We start from the raw sequence: 19,719 nt of genomic DNA, 5'->3' as shown, positions 1-19,719 counted from the left end.
GAGAAAAAATAATTCTTCGAGAAGATTTCCCACGCGATGGTGATAAAAACTATCTTATTGGTGACGTAAAACTAAAAGGTGTCAAAGCACCGGATGAGCCGGAGGACGCTGCAAATAAACTATACGTGGATAGAGCTATTAAGGAAATTCAACGATATGCCATCGAAAATGATGATAAAATTAAATCGTCTTTGGAAACGTACACGTCAACACTTGTTGACACGACTAGTAGCAATTTTGAAACGCGAATTAAACACTATATTAATGAAACGAATGAACAGACGGTGAAAAATGTGCATGAACGTATGCAGCACCAGGAAGCACAATGGGATGCAAAATTACGGAAATATGATGAAGATCGTGCATTATTTGCCATTGCTGAAAAAGTGACTCAAGCAAATGAGTTGAAGAAAGAAATTTATGAAATGACAAACAAGTTCAAAGGTGTTACATTTTTTCATATTGCTTCAACTCCAAAACATGATAATACGAATGTATATAAATTATCCAGTGGACTAAATTACTTTGAAATTCCTATGAATGGTGTAGTAACTGTTACTACAACACCAGCTGATATAATCGTGAAATTAAATGATAAACTATTCAAAAATGGAACGTCTGTTTCCAAACGTGATAAGTTATCGTTTCATATGTCTGGTCGCAAGCAGCAGTTAAATGCAACTATAGAACTTGTGTATAAAATAGTGAATGTAGCATGAATATTCACCATTGCATTGCAAGATGTCAGCTGCTACAGCATCTCGAGACAAACTGAAAAGAAATATCATAAAACATTCTCAAGCTGTAAAACGCAAATTCATAGCCTTGAAGCAGGGACAATTGAGTTCTCAGCATGCATTCGGTGAAGCGTTTCAGCCAATTACCACACCTCTACATATGCTAATAAATGAAATGCAGAATACGAAGAAATATGCAGACGATGGAGGAAAGAAGGTAGATTACATCAAAAAGGATATGAAAGAAGAGGAGGAAGAGGAGGAGGAGGAAGATAATGATGAGAAACACAACCCCATTGTTAGCATGCATATACACAATCTCTCAAAACGAACAAAACATAAACCATATGATAAGGTATATGGTGTTCAGTTTAGTAATAACAAATTGGTGATTGGAAACACGCCCATTACATTTGACAAAGATCATGTAATTGTGAACGATATACGATACAAGGGAACCTCTGGTTTATATAATTTACTGTTTCTCAACAACCCACCGGATGGTAGTTATGATGATCAAGACATATATAAATACAAAGATATTTTAATTTCCACTAATGCACATCGTGTTGATTATGATCCGAAACAGAAGCTAAGGAGAACAAATACCAAGAAGTATTATGATATTATTGTTCCATTGTTTCAGAAGCGTGGTGGAAGTTGGAAAGTTTCTGTACCAAATCATAAAATAGAATATAAGCATTGGGATGAAACGAATGAATTAGTTGAACGCCTTGACCTTCTCATGTCATCACACTACGCTGGAAATACCGGTGTGGATAACGAAATCTATGCTATAGAAGAGGAATTGCGTGAAGGTGGATACATAGAATGAGCAAACAGGGGATTGCACAAGAACTTCATAAACCAGCTCGGAAAAATTTTCAAAGACGTCATGTCATCACTAAAGGTTTATTTGACCTTTTTCAAAGCGATCTCATTGAACTCATTCCCTATGCTAAGCAAAATAAAGGATTTAAATATATACTGGTAGTAATAGATGTGTATTCCAAATATGCTTGGGCGAAAGAACTTAAAAATAAAACCGGTAAAGAAGTGACAACTGCCATGCACTCATTGCTAAGCGGAATGGCAAAGGCTCCGAAAAATTTGCAAACAGACTGGGGAAAAGAGTACTACAATAAATATTTTAAATTGCTAATGGAAAATTACAACATCAATCACTACTCGGTGTTTTCTACAACAAAAGCATGTATCGCCGAGAGATTCATCAGGACACTCAAGTCACACATGTTTCGAGAGTTTACGGCGCGTGGATCCTACAGATGGTTGGAACTATTGCCACAGCTGATTGAGAAGTACAATGCCACCGTACATTCAACTACAAAGATGAGACCCATGGATGTTGCTAACAATCAACTCCTTCATACAGTGTACGAGCAACAACCAGTGCGACGAGGAAGACAAAAGTTTCGAGTGGGTGATTTAGTGAGAATATCAAAGTACAAGAAGCTGTTTACCAAGGGCTACCTACCATCGTGGAGTACTGAAATATTTGAAGTGAAAAAAGTGCAACAGACTCAGCCAACGACTTACATACTTCATGATCTAGAAGGTGCACCCATTTTAGGAGCGTTCTACACCGTGGAACTTCAAAAGACAAACTTTCCAGATGTTTATTTGGTTGAAAAAATTTTGAGGAGGAAGGCTGGGAAGGTGTATGTGAAGTGGTATGGGTTTCCTAACTCAAAGAACAGTTGGATTGATGAGGGTGATGTATTGAAATAAAAACAAGTTTCTGCACAAGCACTGTAAATTTATTATGAGTTAATAAAATGTATATAAAATACAATATTCTTATTATTTAAACACACTCTTGCACACGTCTTCTTTTACATGGAGGTTCATCATATCCATGTGGCAGTGTATTAACACCATCTTGTAATATTACTCTTTTGTCGTCAAAAGAATTTAAAGTCACTTTATTTACACACATTGTAAACACATTATGAAAATATGATCTAATAGAATTGTTTCTTGAGTAAGTAGGAATACTGGATTCACGACATGATGCATAATCTGCAAACGTGATTTCATTCCTAATTACACTTTTCTTAATACCCTTCAGTTTTTTTATTTCAAAATCGGAACACTTCAAGGCGTACACTTTAGCCTTCAAACCTACAAACTCATCAATATGTGAATTTGGAATTTCATCCTTGAACTTCCCAAGCACACCTTTATTTTGTAGTGAATATAAAATATGATTTGGTGAATACACACTAGTATCCAAATGATCCCGTGCATTTTGCAGATCGTGGTACAAATCATCTGTTTGAGCAAGATATATAAAACTGTCTGTGTCCATGTAACACAACTTAAATTTGTCACCAAACTGTTCTTTCATAATGCGATGGTGAAAATTGTACATGTGCACTTTTGAAAGTTCTAAAATACACATACCTACATACAATGCTGTATCAAACAAAATTTGAGTTTGTCTTAAATGAATACCCACCAGGTTTTCAGCATAAATTACTCGGTCGAGAAAGTATGGTTTGGAAATGAGTTTTTTCAGTTTCTCATCATTTGAAACTAATCTGAAATGTGTTCTTTTTCGAACATTTTCCATTGTCTTTCCAAATACCGCATTATTCATAAGCTTGAAAAAATCTTTTTCAAAATCATTGTTTGCATTTCTACGCATTTCAGTATTCAAATCAATGTATTGTTTTAACCAATGTGATTGCTTGAATTTTATAACACGATGTATTTTCACAATTTGCAAGCCATGATCCACTGCCTGTTGCAAAAGTTTGTAGTGTGCCACATAGTTTTGTTTGGAATGCAGTGTTGTCAACAATTTTTTGTGCTTTCCACCTGGTGGTTTTGCAAATTCCGCACAAAATGGTAACTCTTTATGTTTTTCAAACAGATGATTTGGATACTCTATATCCACCTCTAGAACATAACCTATTTCACTATCATCATTTACTGCTTGAAGATCAAACTGATGTATTTCCTCATCTGTTAGCCATGCAAATCCCCCGTATGGTAATTTTTGAGACATGGCGAATCCATACAAATTATTCGCATCCACGTAGTAAATTGCAGAAGGGGGTTTAGAATCATCGAAATTGTCGCTTTTAGGATGGTTCGCAACTGCATGACGAGTCACACATTGACAGATTCCACCACGTATTCCTTGTTCGAAAAGTAATAGCATAGTCATATCCTTAATCAATTGCAATTCAACACCCGTTAATTTCAACATTGCTGAATAGGCAAGTCCTGGCACTGTATAGTAATACATACAATCTAAATCATATGCTTTGAGACACATCTCGCGAAAATTTTCAAACACATCCGTTAAGATGAGGGTGTCGGATTTTAAGTATAAATCTGAATACTCCCCCAGCGTCTGAATATTGAATGTCTCCCAAACAGATTTTGCATGATTATAGTCCTCTTCAGTGATATGCTCATTAGTTAATTTGCTGAAAAAGTTCTCCTTCGGTGGTAGACAGTTGTCCTCTAGTCTATCTGACGTTGTTAAATAGTCATAGGGAAAAACACCCTTACGACAAACAAGATCAAATTTATCTTTGAAGTTTTTTTTCGTTTCCGAAAACTTATCTTTGGGCAAGTTTTCTGCTAATTGTGCTAAACTGGATGGCATAAACCGAAAAGAATCAAGAAATCGCATTTGCATATAACGCTTTCTTCTGTACATGCAAGGAACATTTTTAACAAAACTAATGTACTTTTCCTGCGTGTTTGGTAAAACTTGAATGAGGTTGTCATCATAACCCAATTCCTTCACAATAAAATGTCCATCATATGATGACAAATTATGCAGTACAATTGGAATAAAGTGCTGATGCTGATACCTCAAATTACACTCATTGTGAGCAGCACCGCGAAATTTCCCCGTCAAATGATCATGATCACGAACTTTATAATTATCGCCTATAAAATCACCCTTTTTACAAATGTGACATATATTTGCTTTCAAGTATGCATCATTTTCTTCACTGGTTAGTGGAATCATTTCTTTAATATCCTGAAATAGTATTTGTTCAATTTTTTTCGTCTCCATCACCATGTCTTGTACGAAATGGTTTGCTGCATCACGCCCTCTGTACAATTTCATGTCTGTGTACGTATCCTGACTATCCTTAAGAACATAGCAATAACTAAACGGTGTATGTTTCTGATATTGCACCGTATAACTAGAGTCTGGATTCCCATGACAATTCTCAATGGGCTCTAGTAGACACTCAAAATCCGCATAAATCACAAATCTCACCTTCTGTGAAAACTCGGGATGATCAAAAGACAGGTAATCTTTATACGGAAATACTGATCTAACAGCACTAAATTGTGAACATACGCTCTCGTGATCCTTCAATCGTTCTGCACACGACCTAACCTCATTATGTCGAAAATATGCAAAACACCGTTTACAAACAGCAATTTGACTTCCAACGGCAGCTGTCAGTTGAGGCCGTACGAGTGCGCTGAAATTTGTTATGCAACAGTAACGTGATGTGTTATCATTATTAATGTATAACAAATCCCTATGTTCTGATAATTCCTTTTCACACATTCTCAGAGGAAATACATCATCATTCTCATCAAGTGCAAACACATTTATTGAAATATCATTGCGTTTTTCAAATTTTGCAATGTCATTAATTCCCACGGGGAAGTCAATGCACCAATCATATTTACATTCTAAATTTGGTCTATTCTCATAGCTCAATATAAGGTCCTGGTCTCTATCGAGAAATTTCGATAGTATGCAATACTTAAAACAATAGATATCACTGTTGGCAATGTTTACTAAAGATTTTGAATTTTTGTACCTGCGAGGAAGTTCTATATATGCACTTCCGCCCATCAATGGCGTATATTTATTTACTCGCAATTCTAATTTATGTAATTTGACATAAAATAAACCCGAACCCTTCGTACTACATTCTTCAAACTCTTTCAGAATCTTTTCCTTTTGTTTGTTGATGAATTCCCTGATATCCGAATACTGATATAATACATCATTTTTACTTTTAAAATTATGAAATATTGTCTCATTGTGAACATTGGCAAACATACATTCAACAAATATGTTAAATTTTAAAGCAGAGTACTCACTTAAATGTGTCTTTAAAATGTCTTGCATTTCATTAGTGACACATTCTAAAATATATTTCAATTCACTCTCATGATTTGTCAGATTTAGAGCAATATAAGTCTTCAAACGATTTTTGAAAGCTCTATCCGATAACGCAAACACAGATCCTGAACATACTTGACTGGATGTTGACGCCACCATTGGGATAGCATCCGTTCCAAAGGTCGGTTGTGCAACCATCCCAGATGTTGATGTTGGGATAGCAACCATTCCCGAGAAAGGTGACGTAACCATCTCGGATGCAGAGGTAGTTGGCGGCATAACATCAACCCGTGCGGTGTTCATCACAGGTGCAGCGTTTTCATCTCCATTCAATTTTTCATATGCCCCTTTGACATCTGTAACCTAATACAAAATTACTCATTAATATTTTCATAAGTATTACATAAACTCAGTATGTATTTATATTTACATACTCACCATATTATGATTTTTCACATGTTGAATCATATATCTTTCAACTCTGCCAATTGTTCCACACAGTTTACATATGAACCTGATTGTAGTTTGCGTTTCTTTTTTGTGTCGTGCCAATATCTTTTTGGTTGAATAGGTTTTTTCACATATATCACATTTGTTCTCCATTTTGGTCCTTTATGTGGTTAAGTGTTGAATAATATCTTCCACATCCGTCGTCTCCTCCTTCAAAGCTTCACGTTTCCTCTTTCCTCTTTTAATTGTCTGCTGAAAACAATAATGTAAGTTAGCCATGCATACAGTACACACTACATAATTTGTTGAAAGAACAAATGAAAATACACTCACCGCTTTGTGGTTAGGGCATGTTTCAATACAATTCTCCCGCCAAAATCTATTTTTCCTGTTGGCTTTTTTCTCCTCATCAACAACCACTTTCACAATTTCAGGTTTCTGTTAAACAAAACAGTAACAAATATTACCATTATGCATCACAAATACAGTTGTACTTCATATAAAAAAGAAATACACTTACCGGTTTATAGTTGGGGCATGTGTCTTCACATCTCTCCCGATAATATCTTTTTCTTGGCGCTTTCACAGCCACATCCACACTTTCTGGTTTCTACACAAAAACAAAATAACAAATATAGACATTATGTATATCATATAATTAGTTAAAGAAATAACCACACTGTACTCACCTCTTTGTAAGTGAGGCAGCTAGGATCGCACAGTTCCCGCCAGATGCGTAAATGTGACTCACAAGGATCCCTGCACTCAATCAGGTGCTCGCCATTACCTAGGCAGGTATTGCTGTGGTGGGTATCCTCATGTGTTGAAATTGAATTTAAAAAAAGAATTTCCGTATTACCACATGGTAACACTAATGAGTAATCAGTATGTAACTGATTTTCTCCATGTATTATTCTCTTCACCTCCGTATATATGTTATTAGAGTTGTTTATATAGTACTTGCGAACGATTTGGTGCGGCTCATCTAACCATTCATCTCTCATACCAGTTGGATATGAATATGTTACCTCAAATGGCACTTTGAAATGTTCTTCTTTTGTTATTAGTGGAATGTTCTTCAAAGCGTTACTGTCCATGACTCCTCATCACGCCCTAATACTTCCCCTTTTATACCAGTGACATGAAGCAAAAAACTCTTTCACAACTGAACTTCCTCCTTCAACCGGCTGGGCTGCGGAAGGTCAGCCGGTGTACGCCGAACACACGACACGTGTCGAGGTGTTGTTTACCTTGTCATGTGTCAACACGTTACGCTTCCACTTTCACATTTGGTTCAAGGTGAATTACAAACAACGGACTTCAACACATGTCGAGAGGTTTGCCTTGGATCTTATGTAACACACCTTTCACTCTCACATGGAACCAAAACTCCTCCCTCTCACAGCTCCTCTCCATTTCAACATTCTCTCCATGCTCATTCGTCAATCGCTTTCCCACACCACTCGCTTGCAAATCCCCATTCACCAATCACAAACCAGCTCCCCTTATCCCTCCTTTGACCACGCCCCCTTTCCCCTATCCCTCTTTTGGTCACACCCCGTTTCCCCTCACCCCTCATTTGGTCACGCCCCCTTCCCCCACCCCTCCTTGGGCCACGCCCATGGGAGCCTGGGGATCCTGTGACGTCAGCTTCATTTCCTTACTACCTACGTTGCAGAATTCTATTGTTGAATTGATACTTGGTTTCATGTTTCAAATTTGAATTTTCTTGTTAAGGCTCGCTCCCACTTAACAGAACAGAATTTCTCTTCGCAATGTAGGCCTAGTTAAATGGAAGATAGGAGAAAGCTTGTAACATTAGAAGTCGTCTTCTAACATCCTGTAATAAATTGCTCATTTAAGACGTCTGTTTCTACTGCAGGAACAGAATTTCTTGGATCAGCATGTGACTGATATAAAGGAGGAATATGTGAACCAGAGTCATGAACTCTTATCTGAGATAAAAGTTGAGGAACATCCGGTGCCAATTTCGTTTCTTGTGGTGAAACGTGAACCAGAGGTGAGTGGACCACAAGGAATGCACTTTTTGTTCTTCTTCCAGTGTTTATCTTGTATTTTGATACTAACGGTTATTGCCTTTTTACAACAGTACTTGCAGTGCCTTTCCCTCTGACAAAGACAACAAATTCTCATCACTTTAACGTTGAACTGTTATCTCGTTTTATTTTTAAATATAACAGCGAAATTTCTTGTTACACTCACTCTTAATGGTTGCCAAGAAACACATTCCACAGTGTGTTTGGAAATACAGTGACACTGTTTTATTACGCCGCAGGTTTTTTTTGCCCGCGCAGCTAGTGTGTTTCCCGTCAGCTTCCACCAACGAACGCCGCGCCATAGAGTGACAGTTGCGAGTTAGTTCATCATCTGCACTCGTGCGCGAAGGTTGAATTGGTCGTAATATGTTGCGTGCGTGTGTGTTCGGCGTTGTTGCAATGCGATTTTCATTGCGTGAACGTGTGTATATGTTTACTACGTACATAAAGTACAGAAAATCTTGTCCGAGAACAGGACAGAACTTCCGTAACAAATTTCCAAATAGACCCGTGCCTAATGCCACTACAAGAAGGTTAGCAAAAAAAATTCGGACAGACAGGTTCAGTAAATGATCGTAAAATGCGAAGGAGGAGACATGTTCTTGCAGAAGAAAAATTAGACGAGATAGAACAGAGACCAGAGCACAACCCGCAAAAATAAGGCTTATACGAAAAACCCGCATACAATAAATTTGCTTAAAGACTAAATAAGATCTGAAATCGAGTCGGTCAGTGTAGCAGAATTCTTAAAGTAATTAACAGTCTCATAAGAAGATGTTAACAGTGTGTAGCAGTTGGTGGGGGGACTTTTTTCAATACCTGCTTTGAGCTGAGCAAGTACAAATTCCTATACTGTATGTTTCAGTGCCGTCAGACCGGGTGGCCATTTGGCCGCAGATAAGCTCCTAGCGGCGGGCGACGGAAAAATGAAAACCGCGCGTTAAACAAAACTGTGTCACTGATGTCACACTTAAGGACAAGCGATGTTCTTGTTTTCTCTGTGTCTTTTGCAAAAAATTTCAATAACCTTTTACAGTTTCCAAATAATTGATTTTTCTTTAGTTGTAGGTACAAACATTATCACCTGTCTTCATTCGTTTTTCACCCATTTGTTTTTAAGCATTTATGATTTCCAATATGTCCTTTACAGAACGTTATGTTGCCATTAGAGAAAAAAATATTTTGTAACTTTAAGATAAATTATGGGGTTTATTTTGAGTGAATTACAGAATAGATCCTAAATTTTCCTAACTCTCCTGATACATACGGACAGCTACAGCATACTTGAAATCTATTGTTTGTTTTATTTACTGTTATTTTGATAGTGAAGTGCATTTAATATTAATGCAGGTAGAGAAACTTTAAGTAAAAACCACAATATGTCAATTTTCAAATGACTAGAGATAAAGAATTCCAGTTTTCTTTGGTGATGTGTCGTGCTTAAGAACACTATTTCTCTTTGCTTTCTCTGTGTTTTTGTCTAAAATTCTCAATTCTTTTCACAGTTTCCAAATAACTGAATTTAGTTTAGATGTAGGTACAAACATTATCACCTTTCTTCACTCTTATTTCACATTTTAAGTATTATAAATTTGTAATATATCCTTCGTAGGATATTATGTTGCCTGCAGAGGAAAGATACTTTGTAACTTTACGTTATATTATGGGACTTTCTTAGAGTGTGTTATCAATTTTGAAACTTGGTCTGATGCATTCGAACTGTAAGAGCGTGCATGAAACTATTGTTCGTTTTATTTACTCTTATTGTGTCTGTGAAGTGCATTTAATTTTAATACCGTTGAGAGCAGTGGTTCGCATACTTTCTGAAGGCGAGACCCACTTTTGGTTGAGACTTTATTTTGCGACCCTGGCCATACTGGTAGCAAATCACATTCAAAAATTATAAATCCTTGTATAATCGAGAAAAATTATAATTTTGCTAAAAATCAGTGGATACCACCCTAAATATGACCAGATTGAATTATATGTGGAGCAACAATTACACGAAATGTTAGGTAAGCTTCGTTTCTAGTACTTCTCCCCATTACCACCATGGCGCTGCGATGATAGTTCAGTAGAAAGTAATAAGTTCCATGAAAGGAAGGGCGTTGCAAACTGTTTTTTTTTTTTTTAGCAAAATTTGTGAACGTAAGGATTCGTTATATGAAAGTACTGTTTATCACACGGAAGATGGCTTTCTTGGGGTAAGGTGTTGAAACGAGTTTTATAGTTAAGAACAGTACTTTTAATATAGAAGACGAGAAATCGGAAATTATGGAAACCTATTTTCCAGTTGAAGAATGTGATCCCAAAGCTCACTCTGTGCATTTGGCCATTTTTTATTATTCGTACATATATATTTTATATATATGATATATAGAGTATATACGTATTTTTTTTATTTCTGTCATAATTTAAGCTTCTTTTCATCCATAACAACGCCTATCCTTGCCTAAAAGTTTGTGTTATTATTTATATCACTTGATAACAAGCTCGATCTGTAGACCTGTGGATTAAAACTATTAACCCAGTCCTTTCATAAAATTGTCCTGAACACGTTTTGAATAATAGTTTGCAATGCCAAGATGTTAACATTATAACAGCCAGAGATAAAATTAACGGGTTTACAAAGAAACTTGATTTCTGGTCAATATAATTTGACACAAATATATTTGATTCATTCCAGTGTGTTAAAGAGCTCATGGAAAATTTCGCTACATATGATAGACAAATACTGTGTTTTTACAGACATGCAACCAAGTTTGCACGATTTTAATCTACAACTTTATGAGTACTTTCTGGAAGAAACTCAAAATAAGACTATCACAAAGATGATGAATCCATTTTTAGGCAGTTGCGTCCAACTGGTTGAAATTCCAGAAACTATGAAGGAAAATCTCATTTAAATATGTAGCTAGAAATGGAATGTTTAAATTATACTTTTTTTGGAACGTAGACCAATTTTGGATAAAAGAAATGCAAGAATACCCCGAGCTTGCAAATATATACAATTTTTTTTATTTTTAATATTTGCAACCTTGTATTTATGCGAAATGGTTTTCTCGTATATGTTCACCATCAAAACAAAAGTGAGAAAATTCCTTGAAATTTCAAATGATATCACTGTGTGTTTGGAATGCTAAGTCCAGATTTGAGAAGCTACTTTCTGAAAAACAGGCACATTAATGGCATTTATTTATATTTTACTTTATAACTACACAAAAATTTTTATTATGCGCAATATTGTTTATGTTTATGTTTCTAAATACAAAATAGATGTTAATAAGAAACTTTTTTACTTATTTTGTAAATCATGTCGCTACCATTCTCAAGGGGTCGCGACTCACACTTTGGGAACCGCTGGTTTAGAGAAACCTAAAATTAGAAGCTTCAATTTGCTAGTCTACATTAATTACTAGGAATAAAGATAAAGTGTTTGAATTTTCTTTAACTCATTACGGGTAGACTTCAACTTAGTTAAAAGTCTCGAGAAAGTTTTCAAGCTTGCGAAATGCTTGAACGAATATTCTAACCAATTTTCTTCTGTAAGAAATTAATGGTCATTATGTTTATAGAAATAGAACCTATGTGTACTGCAGCTTTAGTACAGTAGTATAGTTCATAATTTTTCCTTTACCCGGGAATGTTAAAAATTGTGCCCATACAATAAAATAGTATTAGACATTGTCAGACTGTGGTGGATTCCTTAAAATTCATCTGGCACTGTGGAGTAGTGGTTAGCATGTCTGACCGTAAAATGAGTGAGTCTGGATTTATCTACTGGTCGAGACAAGTTACCTGCTTCAATTTTTTTCCTCGGTTATCTCTCAACCCATTAGACGCAAATGCTCGGTAACTCTGAAATGCGCTTTTCTGTAAGGGAAAGATTTACGCCATGAAATATCTTCCCCAAGAATAGTCATCTGTTAACGAAACTTCTACTCGACTAATACGACTTATATGCACTTCTGTGGCATATAGAATCGATGCACTTTTGTTAATGTAAATTGTGCTATCCTATTTCTTTTATTTGCTCTGTGTTAGGAAGAGCAGAGTGACTTGGACAGAGTGAATGAGGAGCCAAGGGTGAAAGGTGCAGCAGAGGACAACCAGATTTTCACGGATTGGTGAGTGTGATGTGCGAGTTTATGTAGAGAATTCATTGCGTTTGAAACTACTTTTTCGGTAACTGCCTAGAAGCACCTTCAGAAGGGCTGTATCTCTGAACTAGCACCAAGAGATAGCATGCGTGTACGTGTAGGAATGCGCTTTGCATGTGCATTTGTTTTCCATTGTATAAACATTGAGAATTTATGTAGTGTATTACTATTTTAGATGCTCCTAAAAATAGTTCTATATGCCAAATGATTGATGTATTCGTCTATGTAGACCTAATAACCAGAGAAAGCGTTTTGCTTCAATCAGTTTCCGAAAGATGCTTACAGCTAGATCAAACCCGGTGTGGTGTCTCTGCATTGTTGTGTAGTGCAAGGTCTCTAGATGTCTTTGTCGAACAGCTGTTTTCGACGGACCTTGCTGTAGTGTTTTGACAAAGTAATTCGTATTAATAATTAGGACATTCCTGTCACTTGCTCTTTTGTTTCTTTTTCTGCACTACTTAAAAAGACAGAGAGTTTTCTCAATAGAAAGGCCTATGTACTAAGAGTTGGCAAACATGGTATTTTCCACATAAAATTTGTTGTATAGATAATGGCTAGAAAGTTGAGACAACTTTGATATTTCCAACATAACTCATAATTTATTTATAGCATTGTATCTCTAATGGTAACTTTCCTTCTGGTAAAACAGTTTCGTTTAGGTTTGAAGTTCATTATTTTATTGTATATTTGTAGGGACTAATCTGTTGACTGATAGTATATTTTCGTCAGCATTGCAGCTACCAAAGACAGGTCTGTATCATCAGAATTCGACAGTATTGCAGATGAAGACAACGAGACTGTGTGCGAGATTCCGAAGAATTCAGATTCCTCAAGAAAACATGCCAGAACTCATGAAGATAAGCAATTGCAATTCGAAATGCCTAAAGAATGTCTCTCCAATCCGGGAAAATTGACAACGAATTTACGTGAGCGTTTAGTCAAGAATGCTTACAAATGCGATATTTGTGGTAGAAATTTTTCGAATTCGAATAGAGTAAAAAGGCATGAACTCCTCCACGCAGGAGAGAAACCTTTCAGATGTGATTTTTATGGTAAGAATTTTGCGCGGACGATTAATGTAACAAGCCATGAAGACTTTGACACACGTAAGAAACCTTTCGAATGTGATGTTTGTGGTAAGAGGTTTTCCCAGTCATGTAATATAAGAAGGCATGTACGCGTGCACATTAATGAAAAACCTTTCAAATGTGATGTTTGTGGTAAGTGTTTCTCTGACTCCGGTTACCTTAGAAGGCATGAACGCCTTCACACTGGTGAGAAACCTTTCAAATGTGATATCTGTGGTCTGTGTTTCTCATTCTCGAGTTGCCTTAGTAGGCATAAACTTGTGCACAAAGGTGAGAAGCCTTACAAATGTGATGTTTGTGGTAAGTGTTTTTCGCAGTCGAATACTCTTGGAAGACATAAATTCGTACACATTGTTGAGACACCTTTCAAATGCGATGTTTGTGGTAAGTATTTTTCGCAGTCGACTTGTCTAAGAATCCATGAACGCCTTCACACAGGCGAAAAACCTTTCAAATGCGATGTTTGTGGCAAGTGTTTTTCACAGTCGTGTAATTTAAGATTCCATGTTCGCCTTCACACCGACGACAAAACTTTCAAATGCGATGTTTGTGGCAAGTCTTTTACACGATCGTGTAATCTAAGAATTCATAAACGTATTCACACCGGAGAGAAAATTTTCAAATGCGATGTTTGTGGCAATTTTTTTTCGCGGTCGAGTTGTCTAAGAAAGCATGAACTCGTGCACACATGCGAGAAAGCTTTCAAATGTTAATTTTGCGGTAAGTGTTTTTCGCAGTCATGTCATCTAAGAGGCCATGAACGCATTCGCACAAACGAGAAAAGTTTCAAATGTGATGTTTGTGGTAAGTGTTTCTCTGTGTCGAATAGCCTTAGGAGGCATAAACTCGTTCACATTATTGCGAAACCTGTAAAATGTCAGGCGAGAAATGTCTCAAATGCGGTGACCGTTGTTTCACTAACTCGAGTAGCCTGAAAAGATGTGAACACCCGGAGACTGGCGAGAAATCTTTGAAATGCTGTGCATGTGACAAACGATCTGAGATTCCAGATCCCTAAAAAGCTTGGAATCCTGCACACATGCGAAAATGCGATGTTTGTTGGATTTGTTTCTCCCATTCGAATGACGTAAGAGGGCAATTACTCCTACACAGAGGTGCGATAGCTTTGAAATCCGGTGTTTCTTGGAGTCTACCCTGAAAAGCGATGCACGCGTGCACAGAGACAGGAAAACTGTGAAACATGATGTGTTTCTTTGAATCGAGTGGCCTGAAAAACAAACTCCTGCACACAGACGAGGAACCTTTCAACTGTAATTATTCTGGTCTTTCTCACCAATGGGTAACGTAGAGAGCCATCAACACATGCACACAATCGCGATATCTTTCAAATACGATGCTTGTGGAAAGTGTTTTTCCATGTGAGTTATATAAGAAAGCATGAATGTTAATGTTATGTTTTATTTAACGACGCTCGCAACTGCAGAGGTTATATCAGCGTCGCCGGATGTGCCGGAATTTTGTCCCGCAGGAGTTCTTTTACGTGCCAGTAAATCTACTGACATGAGCCTGTCACATTTAAGCACACTTAAATGCCATCGACCTGGCCCGGCATCGACCCCCGCAACCTTGGGCATAGAAGGCCAGCGTTATACCAACTTGCCAACTAGGTCGACAGAAAGCATGAACAACTCCACGCAGGGGAGAAGGCTTTTATATATAATTGCTGTCAAAATGATTTTTCTGTCTAACTTAATTACTCCTATACACAGTAGGATGGATGCAAACACTATTAATTGCAATTTCATCATTTATTTGTGAGTAATTCCCAAATCCGCGATTTTTGTTGCCTTATTGTTTTATAATTCGTTTGTTTTCTAAATGAACGACGATCATTTTTGTGAACTGAAACCAAAGCAATGAAGAGCGATGACTATCAATGCAGATCATTTCAACCAGTGCTAAACAGTGACTAGCTTATTGTAATTACAGTGAAACCTCTCATTTATGGACATCGAAAGGACGTAACAATCTGTCCGCATCTGGGAGCTGTCCTTTATTGGGAGGGAGACTGCCCAATCTAACCGTAAATTTATAATATGCATCATGTATCCCTTCACTCTCTAAATGACATGTATTACTGTAGTTTAATTCATAATACAGTATTCTACAGTATTCTTTGCAACTTTCAACTTCAGTAGATAAGACCGGAAAAGAAAAGTATTGTGCAATGCATTTTTATTCTAGGTGTACAGTTATACTGTATTTTATGTTCAGGTGCCAATCAGAACAACTGATTGAAGTGGAGAGAATAATGCTACTAACCTTATCATGTGTCTAATACAATTTTATGATCGCAGAACCATCAAACAGGTTAAATTTAATGGTTTTGTTTATCCACACGCTTCCAGCTAACAAGGGGTAGCCGGCTGGATCAGAGGTAGCCAACGAGAGCCTTCTTGTCTTCTTTCGTGTTAAGGAATTTCTGTACAACATTTTCCATTTTTGGAACACATTAGGTCTTGAAATCAAAGTTCAGTCTGCAGTCAGGAGGTAAAGCAAACTTTAGGACTGTGAAACAGCTGTCTATGTCCGTGCCTGAGAGTGTCTGTAAATGAGAGGTAAACTTATCATTATTTCTATATTGTATTAGTTGGGATATAAAAAACTGTCCGTATCTTGGGAGTGTGCGTAAGGGGACTGTACTAGTATAAATTACTAGAAATAAAGCTTTCATGAATGCAGCCTTATTCTGCCATAAAAAATAGCTCGGGTAATTCATCATATATCGCATTCCCACTTCTTTCCTGCTCAAAGTCTGTTGATGCCACCAAAGGCTGCAGCAGGAAATATTGTTCAAGTTCATTTTCTTCCTGAAAACAGCACTCTTTGTCCACTATTCAAAATTGTCGATGGATGTGAAAATCATTTGTACGGATTTATCCTTCGTCATTCGAATTCACTGAACTTTCCAGATCTGAAGTTCAGTTGCTGCAAGAATGTCTTGAGAAGCAGTTTTAAAGTCATAGAACTCAAAAGAATAAGATACTTCCCACGTTTAGATGGTCAATTTTTTTATTAATCAGTCGTTACTTTAATTGTGAAACCAGATATTTTTGGTCATCTTCATCAGTAAATTACATGGCTGGGAAGTAGAACGATAAGAACAATAACATCCTTTTTTATACATCTTGGTTACTTAGCTCTAATGACACTAACGATTTTTTAAATTTCTAATGTGAACAATTTCCTGTATTAAATGATACCATTATGGTATTGTATCTTATTTACTAGCAAGTGTAATTTGAAATCTATAGTTTCCCCCCCCCCCACCCCATTGAATCACGTATCTTTCTACCAGCAGAGTTCATATAGCCTCTTCTTTTCTTTGTCTTTTTTTTCATTGCTTATGTACACTATCATTGATTTTGCAACAAAATCACCATACCGGTACGAAATAAGTTGTAACGTTTACAAAAATCCTGAAAGTGAATAGGATACTGTAAATGCTACAGACGACATTTCCTTTCCAAATCATTTTCATTTATAACATCAAATGAAATTTTAAGGGTACAAAAATCTTCATAAAACTTGTCAACATCAATGTTGAAATAAAGATCATTTACAAGTATTTCAAGGTCCCTCGATATGGTGAATTTTTCAAACGTAGTACAGGCCATTTCTTAAATTGGGAATTCAAAATGATACATTTACAAGTTACAGGCTAGGTGTGTAATATTATGTGACAGGTAAGGTTAAGTGTGTAGGAAAGAAGGAGGCATATTTGTACAGTTTTTCTATTTACATTTTTTATTCAATCCATTATCAATTTTATTAATACTAAATGACACGGAAATATAAGACGCTCCTTAATAAACATCTCAGAATTTTATATTTGCAGAAATTACATACACAACATTCATTTCAAAACTTCACAGTCTCAATAACTAATTACTTATATTGAATTCAATTTAAACAAAAGAAACACGTCAATATAGATATTGAGGGGAAAGTCACAACCAGGCTTAATTGCATTTCAGGTTTCACCCCCACCCCCCAGCCGCTGACACCTTGAAATTTCAAATGGCACCCCTATAATTGTATACTTAAATATGAAAGAGCATTCAATTGTTTATACATCCCATTCATTTATAGGTATTCCTTTTCCTTCACTGGCAGACCTTGCTTCTTTCTGAATAACTTCACTGGATAATACAAGCTTTTTTCTAGTTGTTCAACTTGCTGACGCTTTATCAAGTGTTATGGTTATCTAGCGTCTGAGAAGATCAAAGTGATAATGCTAGCGAGATGAATCCAGGGTCCAGGACCGAAACTTCATGCTTGTTCTTTTCTATATTATTTATATATGTCCGATCGGTTTTATGCCCCAAAATAAATATATCGTCAATAAATTCGTTGCATTACACTTTAAAGAGCTTTTCACAGTATTGTTAAATTAATGTTGTGGAACAATTCTTAACATTTTTCAAATGTGCTCCATATGCCATTATAAACTACGACCATTCATTAAAAGCAAGAAGTAAATATTAGGTATCTACAAATTTTCGAAAACTGAATTGCTTAGACTCTAATATAACATAATGCAACTCGTCTCTGAAACGTTCATGATATCAGAATATCCTTAAGAAGTTGGGAAAAAAAAAAACTTTCTAATCTCAACACAAATGCGTCCACTGAGTTCAAAACCATAAATTAAATGGAAGGATAATAGCAGCCAGTACATGACTAGGCCTGACATCTGCTGTCAGTATCGGCCACTTAATGAAAATTATGTGTTGAGATGATAAATTCAATCCGTTCTAATGGTCCCCTTCGCCCCTACTATTATGTCAGAGGTGTTGGCGACACTGAAATCATCTTTTATTCTCTGCATCAAATTACAGGACATTCAAGAAATATGGCGGTGATCTTCATACACGCAGGACAGATTTGATATACAAGTAAGAATATGTAATTATGGCGGGTTGGGTAGTCATGCAGCTCGGAAACTGATCACATCTGATTTCCACTATTGCACACTACAAAGCCTATGCATTTCCAAGGTAATTGACATTGGCAGTGATACAAGTGTGCAGTATTCGTTTGCAGTGGAGGGTGGATGTTTTATCTCGAATTTTTTAATCTGCGATATTTGCAGAAAACTAATAATACTAAAAATAAATAATAACAATGAAGGGTGAAAGTTTATTTTTTTATTTTTTCCATTGGGGAATTTAACTGAAGTGAATTTAATATGGCTGGCAGAGTAACTATCTCATGCCCCCATAACTTAAGTTGCTACCACTGCACTTCATTAGAACCAGGTATCCAGCTTCGAGGCCGTAAAGGCCCATTCACAATGAAAATTAAACATAACGTAAACATTCACATAAGCACATAAACATATGCCACAAACTTAAGTAGCCAAGGCCCATTCACAATGAAAATTAAACATAACGTAAACATAACACGTGTGTGGAAACAAACATACCGAATCAACAAAACTACAGAATCTATTACATAAAAATGGAGAATTTCACAATGACTGACGATGTAGCTATTCAATTTATGTTTCTAATAACTACAATGGCATCAGTATATGGCTTTCAGTACTTGAAATCAAAGAAGAATACAACAGGGGGACTTTTATAACCACATTCACATACTAATATATTTTGAAACACCAATACTTTGAACTATAAAATAATGTTAGCTATAAAACGATTTAACTAATACCTACCTTCAGAATTCATTTCCAGTGCTATTTTTTTTCCATACATTCTCTTTTAATGTAATATCTTTGCATGTTTAATGTTTCTTGTCGTATAGACAAGGGTTTTCTTGGTATAAAATAATCAACTTTTCGTCATATGATTCCATGTTGCGCGCCAATAGATCAAAATATAGCTTGTAGGCAAAGCCCATGAGATGTTAAACAAAAAGTGAAAACACGCTTTCCGCTTGTGTACTGTTTCCAAATCGCATAAACATAAGCATGAAAGTTTGGAGTTTGCAAACATTTATGTTAACGTCTTATGATTAAGATTAAGTTTATGCTTATGCAATTCATTGTGAATGCTTTCATTAAATAACATGGACACAAGGTTTTATGCTTAATTGTGAATGGGCCTT

General features: G+C 36.3%; 2 protein-coding genes across 3 annotated transcripts in view; one reads left to right on the top strand and one right to left on the bottom strand.

Moving 5' to 3' along the window:
- LOC138691603 (zinc finger protein 714-like) overlaps positions 1-14,560 on the top strand; it is a 28,007-nt gene extending 13,447 nt beyond the window's left edge. Inside the window, exons 2-4 of the mRNA XM_069813734.1 lie at positions 8,207-8,344; positions 12,426-12,508; positions 13,271-14,560. Of these exons, the coding sequence (XP_069669835.1) occupies positions 8,207-8,344; positions 12,426-12,508; positions 13,271-14,342 (1,293 nt within the window). The 3' untranslated portion in view covers positions 14,343-14,560. The remainder of the gene's footprint in view (positions 1-8,206; positions 8,345-12,425; positions 12,509-13,270) is intronic.
- On the bottom strand, positions 2,369-7,433 carry LOC138691598 (uncharacterized). Of its 2 annotated transcripts, none has more exons than XM_069813724.1 (5): positions 7,014-7,433; positions 6,845-6,934; positions 6,658-6,762; positions 6,313-6,576; positions 2,369-6,237 (listed from the first exon to the last, which is right to left on the bottom strand). In XM_069813724.1, the coding sequence occupies exons 1-4, from the start codon at positions 7,419-7,421 to the stop codon at positions 6,487-6,489; spliced, it is 693 nt and encodes a 230-aa protein (XP_069669825.1). In that variant the 5' UTR covers positions 7,422-7,433; the 3' UTR covers positions 2,369-6,237; positions 6,313-6,486. The 2 variants fall into 2 exon arrangements, with proteins under 2 accessions (XP_069669825.1, XP_069669826.1); XM_069813725.1 differs by having other exon boundaries at positions 6,313-6,573.
- Positions 14,561-19,719: the final 5,159 nt, after the last annotated feature.

This window comes from Periplaneta americana, chromosome 16, assembly GCF_040183065.1.
Source record: "Periplaneta americana isolate PAMFEO1 chromosome 16, P.americana_PAMFEO1_priV1, whole genome shotgun sequence".
In the NCBI taxonomy this organism is placed as follows: domain Eukaryota; kingdom Metazoa; phylum Arthropoda; class Insecta; order Blattodea; family Blattidae; genus Periplaneta; species Periplaneta americana.
Note: the sequence above shows the minus strand (reverse complement) of the source record. Positions and strands in the feature narration are given on the sequence as shown.